This window comes from Gouania willdenowi, chromosome 22 (genome assembly GCF_900634775.1).
Source record: "Gouania willdenowi chromosome 22, fGouWil2.1, whole genome shotgun sequence".
Lineage (NCBI taxonomy): Eukaryota > Metazoa > Chordata > Actinopteri > Blenniiformes > Gobiesocidae > Gouania > Gouania willdenowi.
The window spans coordinates 24,410,040-24,432,234 of record NC_041065.1 but is presented as its reverse complement, the minus strand read 5'-3'; the positions used below and the strand labels follow the sequence as shown (position 1 = coordinate 24,432,234).

Genomic DNA, 22,195 nt, shown 5'->3' with positions numbered 1-22,195 from the left:
GCTTCTTATGTGCAATAAATTCCGTCTATATACCAAGTGTGATCATGTGACGGTTACCCCTACATTACCCTCCATAGGAATGCTTTGACAGCTTCTGTGTCAGGATTTATTTACAACCTCGACACAGTTCACATCACATGCACAAACACATACAAGCGCGTATGTTCAGGAGAATTATTTCTGCTTAACTAAGGCTTTTCTATCGCCTGCACTCATGCCAGAGCTTCAAAAGGCTCCAATTTACCCCTAACCTCTGAGGGCTCAGGTGTGAACAAAATAGGTGAAACCATTTTTCCACCTCTTTAATCATACAAAGGAAAAAATGGATGAGGAGGTAATTTACTCACACTTCAGTGCAGAGCTCATCATCCCATCCCTAAAATGTCTATTCATACACATCCTGCAGAGTAATTTAAAGACAAACAATGATGGATAAAAGGTGGAACATATAGCGTCAGTAGCAGCTACCATATTAAACCTTATTCATCTGCTGCTTCTGGCCTCCAGTTGACTGCTGGCAAGGGATTGGGAGCAGTGGAGTTATGTAATTTCTAGCGAGCCACATTACAAGTTTGAACAACTGCAGATAATGGCTGAGGTGGAGAGTTGTTCATGCATTTGTTGCCTGATTGTGAAGCAGCAGCAAACTGGTGAGGTGACTTTGGGCAGTTCGGCAACTTGATTCTATTGTGTGGCGAAGTGCACACGCACGCACACACACAGGGATGTGCAATGCATGGCTGAATAAGTAATCATCCACTTTCTCCTTTTCTCTTATTGCCACCGATGCAGTGAGCTGCACTCTATTGGCTCACACGTCTGTGAGCTTTTTGAGTCTGAGCACATTAGACAGCTAATCTTTGCGTCAGCCTCAAGGGCCGTATATGGACAGGCTGGCTGAATGGATCGCTCAACACCTGGTTAAAGGAAAACAATGGTGTGCAAATGGGCCTCCTGTGAATAGTAAGCTGCAATCCTAGAGCAATAGAGACAGACATGCACATCAACAGAAGTAAAAGGTTAGTTTAGGGAACGACACATGCACAACACACATCCATACTCCAACAACTCACTGACACATGCTGGCAAAGAGTTCACATTCACACACTAGCCCAGCTCCAGATACACCCCCTAGGTGTAGCAATCCAGCAACAACTGTCACAGCTGGCAGTGCTGAAGTACATATTACCTTTAGAGAGGGGAGGGGAAAAAAGAAGAAGCACACGGTCCACTCTGCACCCCTGGTCTGCTCCCCCCTTAGCAACAAGCAGCAGACAGGTTCATGGTGGAATTGACACGGGGGAAGAGAAGTGGATGAAGAAGAAGAAGAAGAAGAAAAAGAAATAGGGGATGAAAGCAGTCAAGCAGCGTAAGGAATAGAACAGGACATTCAGAAGAGAGAGAGAAAGAAAGAAGCTGGGTGGACACTGCAGTATATTCCTCTAGTCCTCCTCCTCTCCCTCTTCTTCCTCTTCCTCCTCTCTTCTCCCCCAGTCCTGCCTTACGCCGGCAGTTCAGAAAATCCTCGTGTGTGTGCACCTCATTCATCCCACCACCACATCCTCAGTCTGCATGTGCTGTGGACACAGCGAGCACAAGGCGGGAGTGTGTGTGTGAGAGAGAGAGGAAAAGAGAGGGAGGGGGAGAGGGAGATACTGTGCAAAGGAGATGTGCAGATGAAGTTGGAAAAGGGGAGGGATGTGGGAATTAGAGGAAATACAGAGAGAGAGAGAGAGAGCAGTCAATGCACGTCATAGAGGAAAAGAAAGACGGATGTGACGCCTAAAAAACATTTCATTAACCAATATTAAAAATACAAGAAGTTACTGGTCACACATATTTACACTCTTTCACCTATACCATCCACATTTAAGGTCATGTCCTCACTGTGATGTGTAAACACCAGAGGTGAAAGTAATGAATTACGAGTACTCACGTTACTGTAAATAAGTTGCTTTTATGGGTACTAGTACTTCTTTGAGAATATTTGTAAATCAGTCATTTTATTTGTACTTACGTATGCCTTAAAATAAGTAATCCGTTACATTTCTACACCCAACCTTCACTGACTAAATGATGATTATTATTTCTGTTTCATGGTCTCTTCATAAATTTATGAAGGCACATTGAACATAATCCATATGTTCTTCTTAGTCAGAAACCACAACCTGAACTGAAGAAAGTGTCTATCTTATTATTACAGTATGTTGTTACCAACATGGAACATTTGGCATGGCACTGTTTTAGAGTTCATAAAATTAGCTATACATAGAACCTGAAATGTTTTGTTATTTTGAATGGAATTTATTGGTGTTAATTTAATTTTTTAAAACTCATACATTTTGACAAACCTTTCATTTTAAACAGATGCCTTTGTGGAAAAATAAATTAAAAGAGATTAAGATTTAAGATTTGGTTTCTTCCTTTTTTAAGTTTATACATGAGATGTTTACTGTGTGCAAGGGAACCGTGGCAAGATTTATTACCAAAAATAAACCTGTGGGATGAAACTAACTAGTATCTTTTACTTTGAGTACTATTTAATCAAGTAACAGTACTTCTACTTGAGTAGGATATATCAGTACTCTTAACACCTCTGGTTAACACTCTCCAAAGTCAGTCCACAAAGTCTACTGCAGAGTAGGGCTAGGACCAAAACTCATATCTTCATATTTTTTCTCAAAATGGCGATATACGATATAAATCTCAATATTTTTTAATTCAAATAAAGTTCTGGGTTACGTTTTCTAATGCAAAATGCCACACAGGCACATTTATTGAACAGCAGCACAATATGTGCCACTTTAGGCTTTTTCTTCTCTAAGAGACAGCATGTGCGAGTGAGTTCTGTAGTGTAACTTGTTTAGTGTAAGGTCTGCGTTAGGACGCACTCAGAAATCCATCCATCCATCCGACTGTGCTATTCATGCTACAAAAGCAACGGCTCTTAAAACAAGTGTTTTAATTAAGAAATATCACACAAGAAGGAGTGCTGTTGTGATGAAATATCAGTGATTCGGTCGTAGATAATCCCACAACGGGTGCTGATATTTCACACACCACCACGACCTCGAGTGTGACATTGCTTTTATACAACAGTTCTCCAACTGCATTTTAATAGCCAACAGTAATAAGTGACAAGAGATTATTTAATCATTGGGGACCGCCAACAAAAATAGTTCCACAAGTCACACTGTCAAATACGACCCAAATCAGCTCTTCTTGCCCATAAATGACCTGTATCCCATCTGTTAAAGACAGTCTGAACAACACTATTCTGATTTTTTCAAATCCAACCCAGGTCCTTTTTTCCCAAGACTGTAGTGCAAGCGGCCGAGGTACTTTCCATCCGACTCCTACGTCATCGCATGCAAACAGTCCGTTGTAAAGATGTAGCAGCATCACAGCAAACAGCTAGAGCGTTAAACCTGTTCTTTTTCACTCTTCTTAAAGTTATGATGTGCTGAGTTATGTTGGGAAAAAAACTCTCAGTGCAACACACAATCCTACACTGGACGCCAGGGTTGGGGTCAATTACAGTGTTCAGTTGCAATTACATTTTCAATTGCCCATGTTCAATTACAAATAAAAGTCAATTCAAATTAGAATCTCAATTATTAAAGTTCAATTACAAATAACCTAATTAAAGCCTTCCTCTTGTGTTAGCTTTCTGTTAGCATATCTAATGATAACAGGTTCTAAATCAGCTGTAAATACACAAAAAAAAACAAATATCATCTAATTTATTTCCTATTTATTGATAATCTTGCTAGGCTTCCTAATCAGTGAAAATATAGGTTTTAATATTTTTGGTGTGGGTGTCTGAGCCTTTTTTGTGTCAGTAAACCCCAAACATTTTTAAATGGTAAAATGTGGGAAAGCTTGATATTAAACTTATATTAATAATTGTTAACTACATATGTGTAGAACTGAACGTACAACTGTAACATGGTTCCCCAGTTTAGCATTAAGTCATGTTTCTGAACTCAATTACGGTTACAGCAGCAACACATTTTTAAAATGACAAATACAATTATAATGTAACTAATTACTAATTACGTAATTACAATTGTAATTGAGCCGAACCCTGCTGAACTCCATATTTACTTCCGTAAACTGTGTGTGCTGGCGAGGTCATGGGTCAACTTAGGACCTCTTCTATGTATGGGGGTCACTTCAGGGTCGCATTCCATTCATACTCCAAACTGATTGAAGACGCATTTAATACGTAATATGAACGATCACAACAAAACGGTAATTAATGGTATTTAGATCAGCTGTACAGCGGAGTGATATGATCCGTAAGAAGTCCCTGTGCTGCTGTTGTTCTAAATCAGCACTAGGGATGTCCCGATACAACTTTTTCGCTTCAGATACGATACCGACATTGCAGCCTTGAGTATTGGCCGATATCGAGCCGATATCAGCACAAATCATACATACTTTTATTACTTATTTGTACGGATGCACCGAAATTAAAATTTGTGGCCGAAGCCGAATAAAATATAAACGCTTGGCCGAATACGAATAATACCGAATAGCAACGTGCACACACTTTCCCGACTCACAATCACTGCACGTTGTTTGATTGCGTCACACGCTACTATTCGGCCTTGCTTTCAACTCACTAAACCAAAGGACGAATGTTGCTTTTTTTGCAATATTCGGCCAAATATATTCGGTGGCCGAATATTCGGTGCATCGCTACTTATTTTGTAGTGTGGAATGCTAGAAAAGGCTTGATCAAGTCATGTTACTCAGAGAACAATAGTAGGTATGAGAAAAACTGACCCATTCATTATTAACCAATTGGTTACATATATTTTAACCCTCAACATATTATCTACAGTATTCTACAAATGAATAAATATAATATGATAGATTTTAGATGCAGTCCGATAAAATCCAATGTTCATTTTCTGGCTGATATCTGACCGATATTGATTGGGACACCCCTAATCAGCACTCTTGGAATGTGCATCGTCCAATCAAATGACTTGGTCGCAACTAAATGTTGTATAACACAAAATATGGGCCATTTTGTAAATCTTCTTTGTAAATTTTCTAAAATCCAAAACAGAAAATTCAATACATCTTAAATCTCGATATATTGCCCAGCTCTACTATAGAGCACATATCTTAACCACAAGTTTTATCTCCTGCGATCCTACTCTTGCATGTCTGGGATCTTAATGGAAAATCCAGAATCATTCAAGCTTAAATGGCAAGCCAAACAACCATCCCCCTCAGCAGCAACAGACTATCTCCCCCCTGAGGAACATACAGTTCAGAAATACAAGACATGGTCAATTTATGTAAGCATTCACATGTCGCAGACACACAAATATTAGAAAGTGTATGTGTTGACAGAACCAGTTCACCAGTTATCATCAAACGACTAAAGCCTGCCTGTCATTTGCGTGTTTTTCAAGCCAGAACTCTCACAAATGTTTAATCAGGCTTGACGGATGAAAAGCCCACTTCCAATTATTAAAAGTCCAGATTGTTCTTCAGGCCAAATTCAGATTAAAATTTGAACAGCTCAAACATTGTTGTGGTAACTCAGGGAAACTGTGGTCAAACTGTCTCCTCAGAGGCATACGTATCCATTAGCTGGCCCTGCACCCTTTTCTAACATCAAAGCAGCTCTACATGTTATCACGTTCACCTTATAGCACATCTACAGAACTACTCACCAATCTGCCAATGATTAAAACATCTCATATATGACCTGCAGCGTGTGACCCACAATCAGTGCACTTTTCCATCCCGTGAGCGGCTGCAGCATTAAGGAGTGCAGTCATTGACAAGGTGACAGGCAGATTTCTCTAATCTACTTTGATATAATCTGCATTAATGCTAAATGTAAATAGACTCTTCACTGCCAGAGAGCACAGGATATACATGTACACTGAATGATTGGTGAGAGCTGTGTTTTTGGTCATTTGCTGTTTTATAAAATAAAAATGCATAAAATGTAAAATGAATCATTGTTTTATTAATAACAAGATGGTCCGTTTTGGATTATCTTGATTTTTCTTCTAAACACTGAAAGATATTCAATCCTGTCAATACTAAAAATCTAAATATGTAGTATTTTAAAAAAAATAAAAATAAAATAAAAAAGGATAGTCTTAAAGCAAAGAGTAAGGTTAAATTATTTTATTTAACAATAATAATAATTAAAAAACAACAACTAGATACCTCTATATATTTTTAATAATACAAAGTGATTTTTAAAAGGTTAACAGGTTTTATTCAGGCATATAGTGGCCCTATTATCAACCATTATACAGTTTATTACTTATCTTCTTTATCTTTAAGTTGAAGGCATACATTTACCTAAAAATCACAGATATTATACTAAGAGTTCTGTTTTTAATTTAGGCATGGATCTAATTTTTAGTATCTATCAGAAGCCTTTATTGTCAAATGGATAAACTGAGTCAAGGAAGGTATTGTCATTGTATTGCACATATATGCAATAAAATGCAGAAGATTTAGGATAAAACAAGTAAAATCCCCAAAAAAAACCAAACAAAAATTCAATAAGTAATAATTAAAAACAAACTTGATTTTGAACATTTTCCTTTGAGTACCTTGGTGCAGTTGGATCGATATTGGGACTGAAAATGCTCTATACTGGTGAATAATTTCCAATGTCTATCCCCACTGCCTCTACGAAACAATTCTCCATATTGAATTTGAAAACTTTGTTTATTTTTTTTATTGTTTTTAAAAGAAAAAGTTTTCTTTTTTTATTTGCTTCCACAAATTAAGACTTTTTTTTTTTTTTTTTAGTTAAAAAATAAATAAAAGCATGTAGCCCTACTTGTATATTTACTGGCTGTTATTAAAAAATAAATAAATAAATAAATAAATACTTAGTATGCAACCCACCTTTGTTTGACAAAAGCGATATTCATGGCCGTTGAATAATGGAGCAGTGATGGAAAAAAGCTGTTCAGTTCCACATTAAAAGGTGACCCAATTACCTTCAAACTCCTGTCTCTGTTTGCTGTGTAGCATGGTAGCATTTTAGCAATAAAAGTGTGTAAATTGTTGTAATAATAGGCTGTGGTGTGTGTGTGTGTTTACCTAGTTATGTCACACAGCTGCAACTCGTTCATTCATCAGGTGAGACGTTTACTGACCCCTGTAATTTACAGCTACATTATTGGTGATAGTGTATGTATGTATTATATAATTCCAATGTGCTTTCCTTGTGTTCCCATTAACTTTTTGTACATTATTGTCTTTGACACGTGTTTCATATGTAGAAGCAACTTTATTAATGATAGTTTAGTTTTAGTTTAGATATTAAAACAAAATATGTGGTTATTTGATTCCTTCATTTAATGTTAAGGGATTTTTTCTTTATAAGAGCCAAGAAGGGATTAAAAAAAAAAGAAATAAAAAAAAGAAAAGAAAATGTTAAAAAAAAAAACAGTTGATTTTAACTTTTTATTAACAAAAAAACAAAACAAAAAAAAACACATCACCTTTTTTTATATTGTGCGACTGGAAATTGACAATTTTAAAGTAAAAGCGCATTTGCGGCCAAAGCTGTGTAATGCCTTAAATTTCTATTTTAACTTTAAGATTAAAAAAAATAAAATAACCATTTTTTTTTTTGTTTTGTTTTGTTTTGTTTTGGGGTTTTTTAATATCCTTTTCTGAGCAGAAGATCCAAGTACTATTTTTGTTGTTCCTCATGGTGAAAAGTTCTGAGACACGTGTGTTGTTCCAAATTAATTCATGAAATAAAAGGTATAATATTCAACCTCCCCTTTTTGGCACAGTAACTATTCTTAGGGAAACACCTAATTTTACAGAAATGTTGTGATTAGACCAAAGGTACTTTTTATTAGTTTAATTTGTTGGCAAAATCCACACAATAACAAATAAAACTAACAAAAAGTATCTTGGGCTGATTAGTTTCTTTCCTCTCCTTTTTTTTCCTCATTTTTCTCTTTTAAAACTCACAAACAGACATTACTCTGAAGCATCAAATCTAGTTCTTTAATCGTCTTCATCCAGGCCTCTTTCAAAATACCCTTTATATCAGGGGTTCTCAACTGGTCTCAGCCTGGGACTCACATTTTTCTATTAAATTTAGTTTTTCAAAAATAGCTGTTGAAAACATACACACATATATATATATATATATATTATATTTTTTAAAACATAAATCTATATATTTTTCCTTGCAACATGCATTTCACAGCATGCTTGTCAAAAGAAAAGGTTCTTTTAAAACAAAAGACAAATCCAACATAAGAGACATTAAGTATTTGTTAATTTTTGACCAGCTGTCCACGGCCCACCGAGTACAGGTCTGCGACCCACTTTTGGGTCCTGACCCACCAGTTGAGAATCGCTGCTTCATATCATTCTGTTGCATTCGGGGTCTTCTGTCGAGCCCATCAGTCATTGAAAAACTGTCGTCAATTCCTAATCCCGTTATGGCAGTCAGTAAGTCACTTTCCCCTTAAAGGCACCTTAGATAACTTACTTACTCCGTTCCACGGTAACAGGCTTTGAATGAAAATATGTCACTAAGAGAGTGTAACTCAACAAAATATTTTTATTAGATATAAACATTTTATACACATCACAGCTCAATGGAAACATAATCACAAGCTGTCACACATGTTGAAAATGAAGGCAAAATGGGGGTGGGGGTGGGGGGGCCAATCTGCTACATTTAGGAACCTCCGACTTTACCCGAGTCCGGCATGTGCTCACAGTTCTGTCCTTAATTTCTCCCTTTTTTATGCTTTCAATTCACTACACTCACTCTGCACTAGCCCAGAAAAAAGCAAATAAACATGAAAAAAAATAATAATAATGGAATGGTAAGATTTTTGTACAAATAATAAATTCTCCTTATTTTACCGTTGCTGAGTATTCCAGTAGAAAAGGAACCTGGCTACAGAATGAAGCTTAAATAAGTGCCTGTGTGTATTTTTCAGTCAGTGACAGAGCAAATCCTGATTCGACTGACAAGCACGTTTGCACACCACAGAAAATCCAGCATCTGAAAAGTATTTTACTCCTAATTCTGTAAAATGATATGTATCGTCTTTAAAATGAGTTCATCAATGGGGAAACAAACAAAGAACTTTTTCACGCTATGGCAGAAAGGACAAAAACGAATTAAGAAAGTTGTTAACGAATGAAGGTGTTCGATTTCTCTTGGTAAAATAAAAACAAAAATGTTGACCAATTATTCTACATATTTATATATATATATATTCCTCCATCATCCATTCTTATAACCTAACTTGTTCATCATCTGGGTGTAAAAAGCACTGATGCAGACATTGTAGTTAGTAGTTTAAAGTATTAGAATAAATTAATTAATGGGGAAAAATTCTTATTTTTTTTTACAGAATCAAGCTACACTGTGTGAATGTCTGATGCTGATGGACTTTCTCAACACTATAAATGATAAATCTACTCCAAAAAAAGGCAAATACACAGATTAGACATACACATATAATCAAAGGTGTACACACAACTACACACACACACACACACACACTATCTGTAAAGGGGGGAGAACCTGCAAACTATGCAGAGAAAAGCATGGACCAGGTTGAAGTTCAAAACTTTGAGGCAGCATTGTTAATCCGCATCCACCAAGTGTTCTCGGCAGTCATCTCATTATAAATACTCTAAAAAAAACATATTATAATAATAATAAAGATATGAGAAAATAAAAGTTAGCATCCTATATGTGCAGTAAGTGATGCTGCGTTGTCATTTTTGGTTAATATGGCACCGTGTTTGTTTGTATAATATATTATTTTTCTTCTGCCGTCAGCACTTTTAGATGAAATAACCTTTACACTCTATTTATGTTTACATTTTGTGACCTTTGTTTTTTATTTTTTAATGAAAGCATTTCAATGTATGTTAGAACAGCCTCTTATATTACAGTAACTAGTAGAGCTTTAAATATTAGATTAATTTCTACAAAAATAATGAATGCTATCATTCCTGATTTGAGTTAATAAAAAAAAAAAAATAAAAAATAAAAAAAAAAGAAAATGAAGTGATTTCTCTGACATCTGAGAATGTCAAATGTTATTAGTGGGATGTAGAACTGTTTTTAATAAACTCCAGTCATTCCCAGTCTGTGCTGGTGTTTTTAAGTGGAAGTGTGTTCCCTTGTAACTGGGTTAGAGGAGATAAATGTGAAATCCCTTTAGGTTTAGTTTGGACACCTTGCTCTGCTGACTCACATGCAGGGAACTCAACAGCCCAAACAAAGCAATGTAAAGCTTTTATGTAAAGAGAGCATGCTGATGAAAACTGACAGCTACACCACTGCCCTCTTTTTCTTTTTTTTTTGCAACGAGTCTTAAAGATATAATTTAAGAAATCCACAAGGCTGAGGTGGGATGGTGTGTGTGATTCATCCACGATGGCACTGGTTTGTAAAAGGCCATTAAAGACACTGGTGATTCCTTCCAGTTTAGCAGTAACTGAGAAGTTAAATGATCTTGGTAGTGGTTCTGTTCCCAGGTTGGAGCGTGCGGCACCGTTTGTGCTTCAGTTCATGTCGATGGTGTTAAAGACCCACTCTGTGAACTTCTTGAGCTTGGCCGACGCGCTGTACGACTCCTCCAGGAGGCGCTGGTTGTCCTCCCGCAGGCTCTGGACCTGGATCTGCAGCGAGGCCTTGGCATCTTTCTCCTGAAGGTTGCAGAGAGACACATTGGTGAAACATACTTTCCTTTTCTGCACAACTTGTTCGTCATCTTGTCCTCCAGATAGTGGTTGACAATTGCTACTTTACAAGCTAGCCCTTAAAGGGCCCATGTTAAGCTAAATCAACTTTTCTGCGCTTTAAACATCATAAAGTGCTACTAGGGCTTCATACACATGTCCAAAGTGTTTTTTTCATTGATTCCCTCAATCGTTAGTTAGAGGGTGATTTGCTCCTTTCTTACTGCAGGGTGAGCCCAAACACCTCGCTCCAATTTGATGACCCGTTCCCACATTGATGAGGAATTTGACGCGGCACTGAGCTGGAGAAGCCACGCCTTCAAGAAGCTCTCTGCCGTGATTGACATGTAAACAGACACGCCCACAAAGGTGAGCATTTCAGTGTCCTTCGCTCAGTGCTATGTATGTATTTTCTACAGTCTATGTCTGTATTAACATATTTAAGAGTAGAAGGTGGCCAGAAAGAAAGTATTAGCAGACTCCGCCCGTCGCCTACACTCGTGGTTAAAAAAAGTACTGCGATTCAATTTTCAGAAAATCGATATCAACCGTGATACCTATGAATTGATTTTTAACTGCCTTACGATTAATCGTTACATCTCTAGCAAGCAATATTTCAAATCTACAACTTTCAAGTAGGTAAGTAATTAAGTAGTTTATTTATAAAGCGCTTTTTGCAGATAAAATCACAAAGTGCTGTACAGAGTTGTGGTAAGAGTATAAGTGCAACACAATAGAATAATAAAACAAGAGTGCATAAATATCATAAGAACAGCAACATTAAAGGATGAATAAAAATTAAAATCCAGTTAACTAAAAGCTTTACTGTAAAGTGTAGTCTTCAGCAGTTTTTTAAAAGTGTCCACACAGTTGAGCTCCCTGAGAGACTGGTGCAGGTTATTCCAGAGTCTGGGAGCTACAGCCTGGAACGCCAGGTCTCCTCTGGTTTTAAATTTAGTTTTTGGGGTCTTTAGGAGACCCTGAACTGAAGACCGAAGGCATCGCCCTGATGAGTGAAAACACCAGAAATGTGTTACAAAGTCACTTTTGGCAAAGTTTTTTGGGGGGAAAAACACAAGAAATCATAGTCTACGGGACTCCACATCCCACAATGCAACGTGCTAAACTTGTCCGCCAATGTCAACAGACAGTGTTTACAGTGGAGATTAAAACAAACTTGATGTCGACCTTCTACATTTGTTTATGAGTAAATTATTTCAGATTTATTGATCAGTGATGCCTAAACTTTGTATTTCTCTGTTAAAAAATCATCTCAAGCAGCTAAAAATGAATCTTCGCAGTTATTTTTGTTTTCCTACTGTGTGTAGTGTTTTTATAAATCCTAATGGTGCATTTAAGGCTGAAGACAGAGGAAGTAAAGTGCTGCCTTTCTGTGTTAATGCTTATTGAACAGCTACGTGAGCATAACAAGTATCGGCTTTTTGATAAGCATGGAAACATCTTTTCACATCAGCCTCCACCTCCACACTGTGATGATTCCACCACACATTAAATGTGTGTACATTGTACAAATATACAATGTACAAACACACAATTTGTATATTGTATTATTAATTTGCAGGTCATCGTTGGGATGGCTTGCTTTTGACTGTAAAGCACATTGTGTTGCCTCGTGCATGAAATATGCTCCATAATTACAGTTTGATTTGATTAAAAAAAGTTTAAAAATCCAAAGTAAGAAAAACAGAAGCTTTAAAGCTTTCCTTTCAAGATCGCTGATTTAAGTGTTTTTGATAACACTTTACATTAAGCTATCATCATCTGACATAAGGTGTCATGAAGGCTGTCATTAAGTGTGGTTCGCTAAATTATGACACCTTTAAAGCTTTATAGGTTAGGGTTAGGGTAACGAAGGATTAGGATGACGAACAACACTTAATGACAGCCTTTATGACACCTTATTTATGTTAATGAAAGGTGACATGTCATAATAATGACAGCGTAATGTCAGCCTTATGTGTAAAACGTCAAGTAACGTGTTTTTTTGTGTATACTGCATAATTGCCTTCTTTTCATTTATTTCCAACAGAAACAGAAACATGACTGACCTTCTTCAGGTCTTCCTGTAGCATCTTTACTATGGACTCCAGCTGGCTCACCTTCCCCTTTAAGCATGCGGGTGTCTCCCTGTCAAAAGAGGCATCCAAGAATAAACTTCAGCTACTGTTTACATGATACAATTAAAATGTTCCTCTGGAGAAGGACTTATTTGTGGAATTGTTGCAGTATTGGTCCCAGGCCATGATCTAAAGCACTTACTCAGGTGAAGGCTGTCTCAAAGGTGCTGCCTGAGGCTCAGCCTGCTGAGGACTGGAGGCTGCGGCACCTTCAGCCATGCAGTTCTCCTCCTGGGCCGCGAGGAAAACCAGCCTCTGCTCTGGATTTGAGAAGAAATGAGTTAGACCTGTGGAGAACACAAAGCAGCACTGCCCTCTACTGGTATTACTAAAAACAACAACGGGATTTATGAAAAAAAATATGACATGTTTGCACCCTCAAAAGCCTTGGCAGCATCCACCAGGTGAGCCCAGTCCAGCGGGCCGTCTGCACTGGTTCCAGGCAGAGGCATTAGAGCAGGATCCTGCAACTCCTGCATCAGCCTCTCATGGTTCAGCTCAGAGCTGTCGGGCGCCGTGAGGTCTCCTGGAGAAGAAAAACAGGAGGAAAAACAACAACAAATGAAACCCTATGAAGTGTAAACAATCTAATTCATGTTCTTGAAAAAATGTGTAAATCCCTTTGTTTCCTCTCAGTGTCAATGTGCTATAAACCACGGTTTTAGAACCACTGTGCGGTGAGAGATCGTCAGGTGTGCCAGGTATGTTTTGATTATCAATGAATCTAATAGTGTATGTGAAATCAATGTAGGACTACAACATAGGGTGAAAATTACAATCTGAATGAAATAAGCTGCTTGGCAGAGGTCTGCGCTCCCCGAGTGCTTTTTAGTATACAGTATATACAGTATATTATCATAAATAATAAAACTTTATAATATAAAGTTATATAAAAATAATTTCATCCCTCCCACATCAGGTATGCAAAATATAAAATAATATTTATTTCATTTTTGTTTTATTTGTATTCAAGAAACTTTGATGAGAATAACTGCATATTGTTAGTTTCACTTTTTATTAGAAATAATAAATATGAATGATCCTAACTTTTTTATGTTTATTTGATTCCTATTCAAGACACTTTGAAAAGAATGACTATATATTGATAATATAGGCGCAAAGTTTCATTTATTTTTTTTTACATTTTGGTGGTGGTGTGACTTGGGATTTTTTTCAATGAAATAAAAAAAAACACTGCTCTAAAGCCATGATTTACCCAGGGATTTGTGTGATGCTCTCCGGCTGGGTCCGTGGCGAGCTGTGGGCGAGCGAGGCAGGGTGGAGCAGGTGAAGAGAAGGTCAGTGGGTGTGTCCCTTTGTCCATTAGAGGACGAGTCCCTTTGCCCGCTGTAAATACTCTCATCAGACAACGTCCTGTGAAGGGAGCGACGGCTGGGTTGTGGACCTGGAAACAGCGGCTTCAGAAAGAAATGGATGAGAGAGAGTTGATACAGGAGGATTTATCTTCAAACAAATTATGTTTATTGAATAAATATTTATTAAACATTCATTCTGAGTTTTTTTTTTTTTTTTTTAAGTGACAAAAATAAAGTCCAATTTTCTTTTTATTATTTCATTGTTAACCATGTCAATAGCAGAGGTGAAAGTAATGGATTACAAGTACTCATGCTACTGTAATATGAGTTGCATTTACATATTTCTAAATCAGTAATATTACCTGTACACATGAACATTTTAAAAAGAATCAATTCAACCGTTACTGAGTAAACTATTATTTTTTGTGGTTGTTTTCTTATTTACGTTTTATGGTCATTGAACATAATCCATATGTTCTTAGTCGTACCATTTTCAGCCACTTTCTTGGGTTCAGGTTGGGGTTTCTACCTAGAGTTCATAAATGTAGCTATACTTAAAGCCTGAGAATTTATTTTATTTTGAATTGAATTCATTGGTGTTATTTTATTTTTAAAAATAATTGTACATTTTGACAAAATGTTTGTTTTATTCAGATGCCTTTATGGAAAATAAATTGAGTTCCAATTGTGCAAGATTTGGTCTCTTCCTTTTTTAAGTTCATACATGAGATGTTTACTGCATGCAAGTGAACCGTGGCAAGATTTATTACCAAAAATAGAAATGAGGGGTGAAAGTAACTAGAAACTTTTACTTTAACAACTAATAAATTGAGCTACGTTCTACTTGTACTTGAGTATTTTACAGTATGTATGACTTACTTGTACTTGTACTTGAGTACAATTTCAATCAAGTAACAGTTCTTCTACTTGAGTTGGATATATCAGTTCTCTTTACACCTCTAGTTAACCGTATCAACTGGATGCAGTAATGAAGCCAAAGTGTTGGTCCGTACCTTCTCCTCACTCATAGTTGGTGGAGGGCTGTCGAGCATAATGAGCTTCTTCAAGTCTTCCTCCAGGCTGGATTTGGCAGTTTGCCTCTGAGGCGACTGAGAGCCCCGCAGATTAGCCCTAAGCTGTGGCTGGCCAACCGGCAGACCATCGCTCTGGTGCCGTCTGGAGATAAAGTCAACAATGACAAAAAATTCTAGCAAAGAATACATGTGATTAGGAAGTCAACAGTTCAAATTCCCAACTAAAAAAAAAAGAAGAAGAAGAAGAATGTGACCATGAAGCAACTCTCAACAACTCAGTAAAGACTGTTATAGTTAATTAATTAGTAGTAGTAATAAGCAGCTTTTATTACTGTAGTTAGTTAATAAGTAGGTAATAAGTAGTAGTAGTAATAGTAGTAGTAGTTGTAATAGTAGTAGTAGTAGTAATAGTAGTAGTAGTAGTAGTAGTAGTAATAAGCAGCTTTTATTACTGTAGTTAGTTAATAAGTAGGTAATAAGTAGTAGTAGTAGTAGTAATAGTAGTAGTAGTTGTAATAGTAGTAGTAGTAATAGTAGTAGTAGTAATAAGCAGCTTTTATTACTATAGTTAGTTAATAAGTAGGTAATAAGTAGTAGTAGTAATAGTAGTAGTAATAGTAGTAGTAGTAGTAGTAGTTGTAATAGTAGTAGTAATAAGCAGCTTTTTTACTATAGTTAGTTAATGAGTAGGTAATAAGTAGTAGTAGTCATAGTAGTAGTAGTAGTAGTAGTAGTAATAAGCAGCTTGTATTACTATAGTTAGTTAATAAGTAGGTAATAAGTAGTAGTAGTAATAGTAGTAGTAATAAGCAGCTTTTTTTATTACTATAGTTAGTTAATAAGTAGGTAATAAGTAGTAGTAGTAATAGTAGTAGTAATAATAGTAAGCAGCTTTTTTTTACTATAGTTAGTTAATAAGTAGTAGTAGTAGTAGTAATAGTAATAAGCAGCTTTGAAAAGCTTTTTAAAGTGAAAATTATGAAAATATACAAAAACAAAAAACACGCTGATAATTACCACGTACATTGAGTTTATGGAAAACCAAAACTTCTAAAAAATACTGAAGGCAACCATTAAAAAATACTTTACAAAATCTGAGATTCGTAAAAAAAAATTAAAAAAAAGGAAAATGATTAGAATCTAAAGAGGAAGATTAATACAATTCTAAATAATTGTCACTGATTGTCACATTTAGCTGATTTCCATTTCGATAGATAAGATAATAATTAAAATTATAATTTACTAAGATAACTAAGATGATAATACGTGTAAAGTAAAAAGCTAGTTGCAATATAAAATTAAATAAATTTCAGTAACTCCATTAGATGACACTGTTGACTGAAATGAGGAAGAATTGTCTCTAACTGACTGCACACAGGAAAACACAAACCTGAATTCTCTTTAAATTCCCCATATAAAATATGTTTGCAATAGATTCAGTCTTAGTCATAATCAGAACTTTAACTTTCCAGTTATTGTCTTACTTGCGAGTGCTGCCAAAGTCCACTGAGTTGACAGTTCCCCCAGGCTTCCTCCAACCTATCAGGTACTTGGAGGTTGCACCTTGACGAGGATAGAAGCTCTTGGTCCCCTGGAGTTGGGAATTCTGGGACGTTGGTGAGGTGGCCAAACTATCTGAGTCGTTCGGTGGTGACATCGGACTTCCAGAGTGACCAGAACTGTGGGTAACAAATGAAGTCAGTCAAAATTATGCTTGAATCTTGTATGTACACTGATCAGCCAAATTAAATTCAAGACTTTTTAAGACTTTTTTTTATTGCTATTTGAAATTAAATTTAAGACCAACTTTACAGTAAACACAAAAATGCCACATCACTAACATAGGGTTAGGTAATTTTTTTCCAGTGTCGAGTGCAGACGTTCAACCAGCGGCCCCCAAATTAAACACACATATATAAAAAGTGACAGTAAAATACATAAATAAAACAGACTAAAATAATGAAAATCACTTGCAACCACGTCACTGTTTTGTAGTTGGTTCCACTGTCGTGATTGTGCGATGTTACGGTAAATTGTAAAAAAAAAAAAAAAAACTAATGTTACCATTTAATTTTGAAATGTGAGACTAATTACAATCATAAGTTGTGATTTAAAATGTGAAAGTTAAGAGTCCAAAATGTGTTTGCACTTATAGCGCCACCTAGTGGTGCACTTTTTGGTATGGGTGGTCTGTGTGCTCTTCTATATATACCCTGTAAATTTCACAGCCCTCAACATAATACCTGAGCTGAAATAAATGTTTATTTATATTTTATGTTGTAATAAGCCACGCCCACTTTGACAAATCGCGATTAACTTCAAGATATGGCCACAGGAGCGACCCAAAGTCATACCCACCAAATTACATTTCCCGTGTTTGCAGCGCCCCCTAGTGGCCTAAATTATTCAAATTTAGCTCATACCCCCACAGTCACATGCCAACCAAGGATCTCAGATCTGGTATTGTTAGCATTTATTTTGACCGAGAAATGCAACAGTTTTCTTTTTTATAGCTCGCTAGAAAACTTTACTCGTTAATAACTTGAGCATATTTTGACCGAACAAAATTCTTTACTCAACTTTAGATCAAGTCCAACTGAAAACTCTATATGCCAAGTTTCACTCTGATTGGACAAAACTCCAAGGAGGAGTTTGAAAAAGTAGATTTTCCAGTTTTTGCAATTTTGCACCAACAAAACACAAGAAGGAAATGGGCGTGGCCTAGCACAAGTGACTCATTGCTACTCAGGGAATCTGTGGATATGAAGTTTTTGAATGTGCGACATACGGTGTGGGAGTTATAGGCCAAAACGCGTTGACCTTGGTTATAGCGCCACCTGCTGGCGGACATATGTAAGTTTTTGCATCCGAGGTACGTGGAGGGGTCTGGACCAACCCTTCAAAGGGCACCGCCCTACCTTGCACCCTAAAAATCTTAATTATGTGTAAAAATGTAATACTTTTGAAACATTGATTTAAGACATTATAATGATTATTAGGGCCTTATTTTTAGATTCATGAATTGAATGCTTTTTAAGGATCCGCGGAAACCTAAGAACATAACCTGGATCCACTATTACACATTGTGTGTTGGTCAATCATAAAGGTTTTTAACTGTTTTTGACGAGGGTCAAATTGTCATGTTCTAAACCAGGGGTTCTCAACTGGTCCCACCCTGTGACCCACATTTTGCCACGGTCATTAAATCGCGACCCATTTTTTTTTTTTTTTTTTTTTTTGGGATTCTACCAACAAAATTTTGTTTTTCAAAAATAGCTGTTGAAAACATATACACAATCTTTTTTAAAACATAACAAATCTATTTTCCTATGCAACATGCATTCCACAGCATACCTTTCAAAATAAAAGTTTATTTAAAAGACAAGTCCAACGTGAGAGACCTTAAGTATTTATTTATGTTTGACCAGCTGTCCACGACCTATCCAGTACAGATCCACGAACCACTTTTGGGTCCCGACCCGCCAGTTGAGAACCACTGACCTAAACCACCTCTCTGTGATTTACAACGTCTGCAGTTACCAGATTCAGTAGCCATTAAAAAAAAAAAAAAAAAAACAGATCCAATGAACAAAAGCACTCGACACCGTTGGGGTCACTAGCTGACAAGGTTCATTGCATAATAAATAAATAAAAAATGCAGCAGGCTAGACAAGGTTCACTATCTGACCTTTGCCCTCTGCTGACAGCACCATCTGTGAGTCACAGTGATTGAAGAAAAAGCATGAAGCAATGAAAGGAAGAGGTGTGAGGTAAATTACCAAGGGAACACATGATGACAGGCTGCACTATTGTATACATCTAAGCCTACCAAAGCATTGGTGCAGTACATCCTATAATGGGAAATAACTGTTATAATGAGGAAACTAAAAATGACTGATGCTTTATAAGAGTGTAAGAAAAAATTGATTTGGCGATATATCGCGATATGTCACCACACGATTACCGTATCGATCCAAAAAAAATGTCCAAATCCTTTTTTTTTTTAAATCATGATTTTAGCGAAAAATAAAATATTTAATTGCGCAAACATATGCATAGCACCAGGTGTCAGTGAACCACATCAGACCTTGTTAAACTACCTCATTCCTCAATGCATTTTAGCATTTTAGCTTGGAAGTTAATTGCACTTATTGTCACAAAAAATACTGGGCTCTTTTATAGATGTACAAGGTTACTTTTTTTATTTTTTTTTTTTAATGAAATTAAGAACTGAACCAAATCTGTTAAACTTTTTTGATTAATGTAATTTGACAGTTTGATAAACGTACCACTTGTTTTTGATATTGGTACTTTTATTAGAGTTAGTTACCATTTACTTGTTCTCGCAAGTTTTTAAAAAAAAAAAAAAAAAATGAAATAAATTGTATTTCATGCCATTTTGTACTTGTAAAGCTGATATTTTTAATTATTGATACCGCAATGTATCTTGTTTAGTATTGGGATATACAATGTATTGTGATATATAAATTGTGAATCGTATCGTCATATTCATGGCAATGTACACCCCTTATGCTTTAGCGGATTGGTCTGTGTATATATTTAAATAAGAAATGGTCTAGAATTTAGGCAATAAAGTATTTAAGGAGATAAAGAGGCAATGGAAGTATCTACAAGTCTTGTTGCTCATATATAAAAGTTTTTATCATTTGAATTTGACTATAAAAGAGAAAATCCGAGAATTGCAAAGTTCTGTGTGTGTGTGTGTGTGTGTGTGTGTGTGTGTGTGTGTGTGTGTGTGTGTGTGTGTGAGCTCAGCACAAAGCTGCTGCTGTTACAGGTCCGGTGGAGCTATTTCTGGCTTAGTGAAACAAAGCGACACAAGCCTCAGTTGATTCAAAGGAAGTGGCTTTTCAAAAGAGGGGGAACAGTGCTGAGCCCACAGTCTGCATTTCGATCATGGAATAGCAGGAGACAGAGGTCTGTACAAATGCAACACCACAAACACATCTCTTATTCTCTTTCACTGCCTCCTTCTTTTCTGGAGCCAAAACCACAGAGAGTTGGACTTTCCCATCTGGGCCCTTATGGGATGTATGTGGCTTACAATGAATCACTGTCCGTTCAATGATGAATTGATTCAATAATGCAAATACCTCAGCTGTAAACTGTAAAAAAGCAAAAGCACACCTGGAGTGGGAGGCGGCATCACTCGGACTGTACGAGCCACAGTCGGTACCGAGTGGAGCTGCTGAGGGACTTTTCACTGGAATTTCAACACCTGCAGAGACAGCAAGCAAATCCGGAGTTGGAGGTGATGACTCAGCAGTTTTCTGACTTCCCGTGAGATCGTCCTGCCATGGGATTTTATCTTTGGTCCGAAATGCGCCGATGGAGGAAGCCGTGCTGCTCTGGGTTGCAGTGAAGGAGGTGGCGTCGATGCCGCTGTCGGCCGAGGTTCCCTGAAGGTAGCTGTGGAGTTCAAGTTCACTACGCACGCCTGAACGGGAGCCCACTTCGTACCACTTTTCGTCGCTGTGGGCGGAGCTAGAGGCGTTGCTCGAGAGTGTGTTGCTGCTCGACTGGCTGGAGGAATATGGGGCTTCTGCCTATGATTAGATTAGAAAATAAATAAGTACAAAGACAGCAAGGATAACATGGAGATGGAGGAGAAATTTGTCTAAAAATATTCACAAATATGTCCACAATTTCCACGTCTTTTTCAGATTTTCACGTGACTTTCAGATCCACAAATATATCCACAATTTACACGTGTTTTATAATTTGTGCGTGTATTTATCGTGAATTGTCATTTGTAAAGTGCGTTTGTGGATCGGTCAGCTTGTGATTTTATTTTTGAGACAAACGCAACAGTTTTCTCAGATTCCCACACACATGTGGTGCACCACCCCTCCGCTAGGCGGCAGTATTAATTAATAACGAATTAATTAATTAGTCTCTGCTGAAGATTAATTCCATTTAACCAGGAGTCCAATACCAGGCGATAAAGCTGGAAAGATGCTTACAGATTCAGATTCACAAATTACACTTCTTTACCAACATGCATCAAGATCATTTTTATCAAAAGCAGCATCAGATCAACAGATTTTCTCTTCATTTGAAGTTAAATGGATTCAATAACTTGTTTTTTCGAGGGTGCATGCTATTATACCATTTGTTAATGGTATTTTGTTTAATATATTTAACTTGATAAGTATGTGAACAAAGACAAAGGCTTGAATATGAAGAACATTTTTCAAAGCACAGCAATACTAAAGATCTACATCTGTAGCAATGTTCATTTATGACTAACCTTTTTGCATAGGGTTACCATTCTTAATTCACTCTTTCATGTGAAGTTCAAATCAATTGTCAACTACGTTGATAGTTTCTTACTTTAGTGCTTTTATTAGGAGAAATGTGACTTCCTGTCTCTGACGGCTGGAGTCGAGGAATAACAACCTTAGAGACGACAGTTTCTGTATAAATAAAAACCAATTGTAAGGTTAAACCTATGTTAATACCATAATGATGGATTCATGATTCTGTATGTTCAGAGTTCAGCTTACCTGATCTGGTTTTATCGACTGGTCTACTGCCTGCTTCACCCTCACCAACTCTGGACCATCCAACACCAGTGCCTGAGGCAACTTTGACCCCATTGATAGTCTCACCAGCCCCTGGACGCACAGATGACACGAGGGACTGGCAGTTGTTATTAAACCTGGAACAGATGTAAAAAAAAAGGTTATGTAACGTGCAACTGTCTGCTTGGTGGAGCAAATGTGGAGCAGATGGACTCACCCATCAGGCGTGGATTTCTGCCCCCAGTGGCTGGAGGCCACAGTGTCTGTGTAGGACAGACTGGTAGGAGGGTTTGTGTTGTGCAGAGTGCGGCCCATCACGATGGAGCAGGCCAGAGCGTAATTGTCGTTCCCAGGGGAATGTCTGAGAGCACACATATGGACGAGATTAAGATTTGCTTCCATTTTTCATATTAGCCTTGGGTTTT

The 22,195-nt window shown here is 37.0% G+C and overlaps 2 protein-coding genes across 6 annotated transcripts in view; both read right to left on the bottom strand.

Annotated features, from left to right (window-relative positions):
- Positions 1-1,591, bottom strand: part of LOC114456355 (regulator of G-protein signaling 6-like) — a 55,787-nt gene extending 54,196 nt beyond the window's left edge. For 3 of the 4 annotated variants that reach the window (XM_028438063.1, XM_028438064.1, XM_028438067.1), the window contains exon 1: positions 1,540-1,591. In XM_028438063.1, coding sequence (XP_028293864.1) covers positions 1,540-1,548 — 9 coding nt within the window. In that variant the 5' untranslated portion in view covers positions 1,549-1,591. Of the gene's footprint in view, positions 1-1,189 lie in introns of all 4 variants that reach the window. The other variant, XM_028438066.1, reaches the window with a different exon arrangement.
- A 6,978-nt stretch (positions 1,592-8,569) lies between these two features.
- Positions 8,570-22,195, bottom strand: part of LOC114456340 (signal-induced proliferation-associated 1-like protein 1) — a 54,674-nt gene continuing 41,048 nt past the window's right edge. The window contains exons 11-21 of one of the 2 annotated variants that reach the window (XM_028438030.1): positions 21,988-22,131; positions 21,753-21,907; positions 21,580-21,662; positions 20,374-20,792; positions 16,710-16,904; positions 15,205-15,367; positions 14,092-14,293; positions 13,252-13,401; positions 13,018-13,135; positions 12,807-12,885; positions 8,570-10,704 (exon numbers count right to left, since the gene is read on the bottom strand). In XM_028438030.1, the coding sequence (XP_028293831.1) occupies positions 10,561-10,704; positions 12,807-12,885; positions 13,018-13,135; positions 13,252-13,401; positions 14,092-14,293; positions 15,205-15,367; positions 16,710-16,904; positions 20,374-20,792; positions 21,580-21,662; positions 21,753-21,907; positions 21,988-22,131 (1,852 nt within the window). In that variant the 3' untranslated portion in view covers positions 8,570-10,560. Of the gene's footprint in view, positions 10,705-12,806; positions 12,886-13,017; positions 13,136-13,251; positions 13,402-14,091; positions 14,294-15,204; positions 15,368-16,709; positions 16,905-20,373; positions 20,793-21,579; positions 21,663-21,752; positions 21,908-21,987; positions 22,132-22,195 lie in introns of those variants that run through there. The other variant, XR_003672818.1, reaches the window with a different exon arrangement.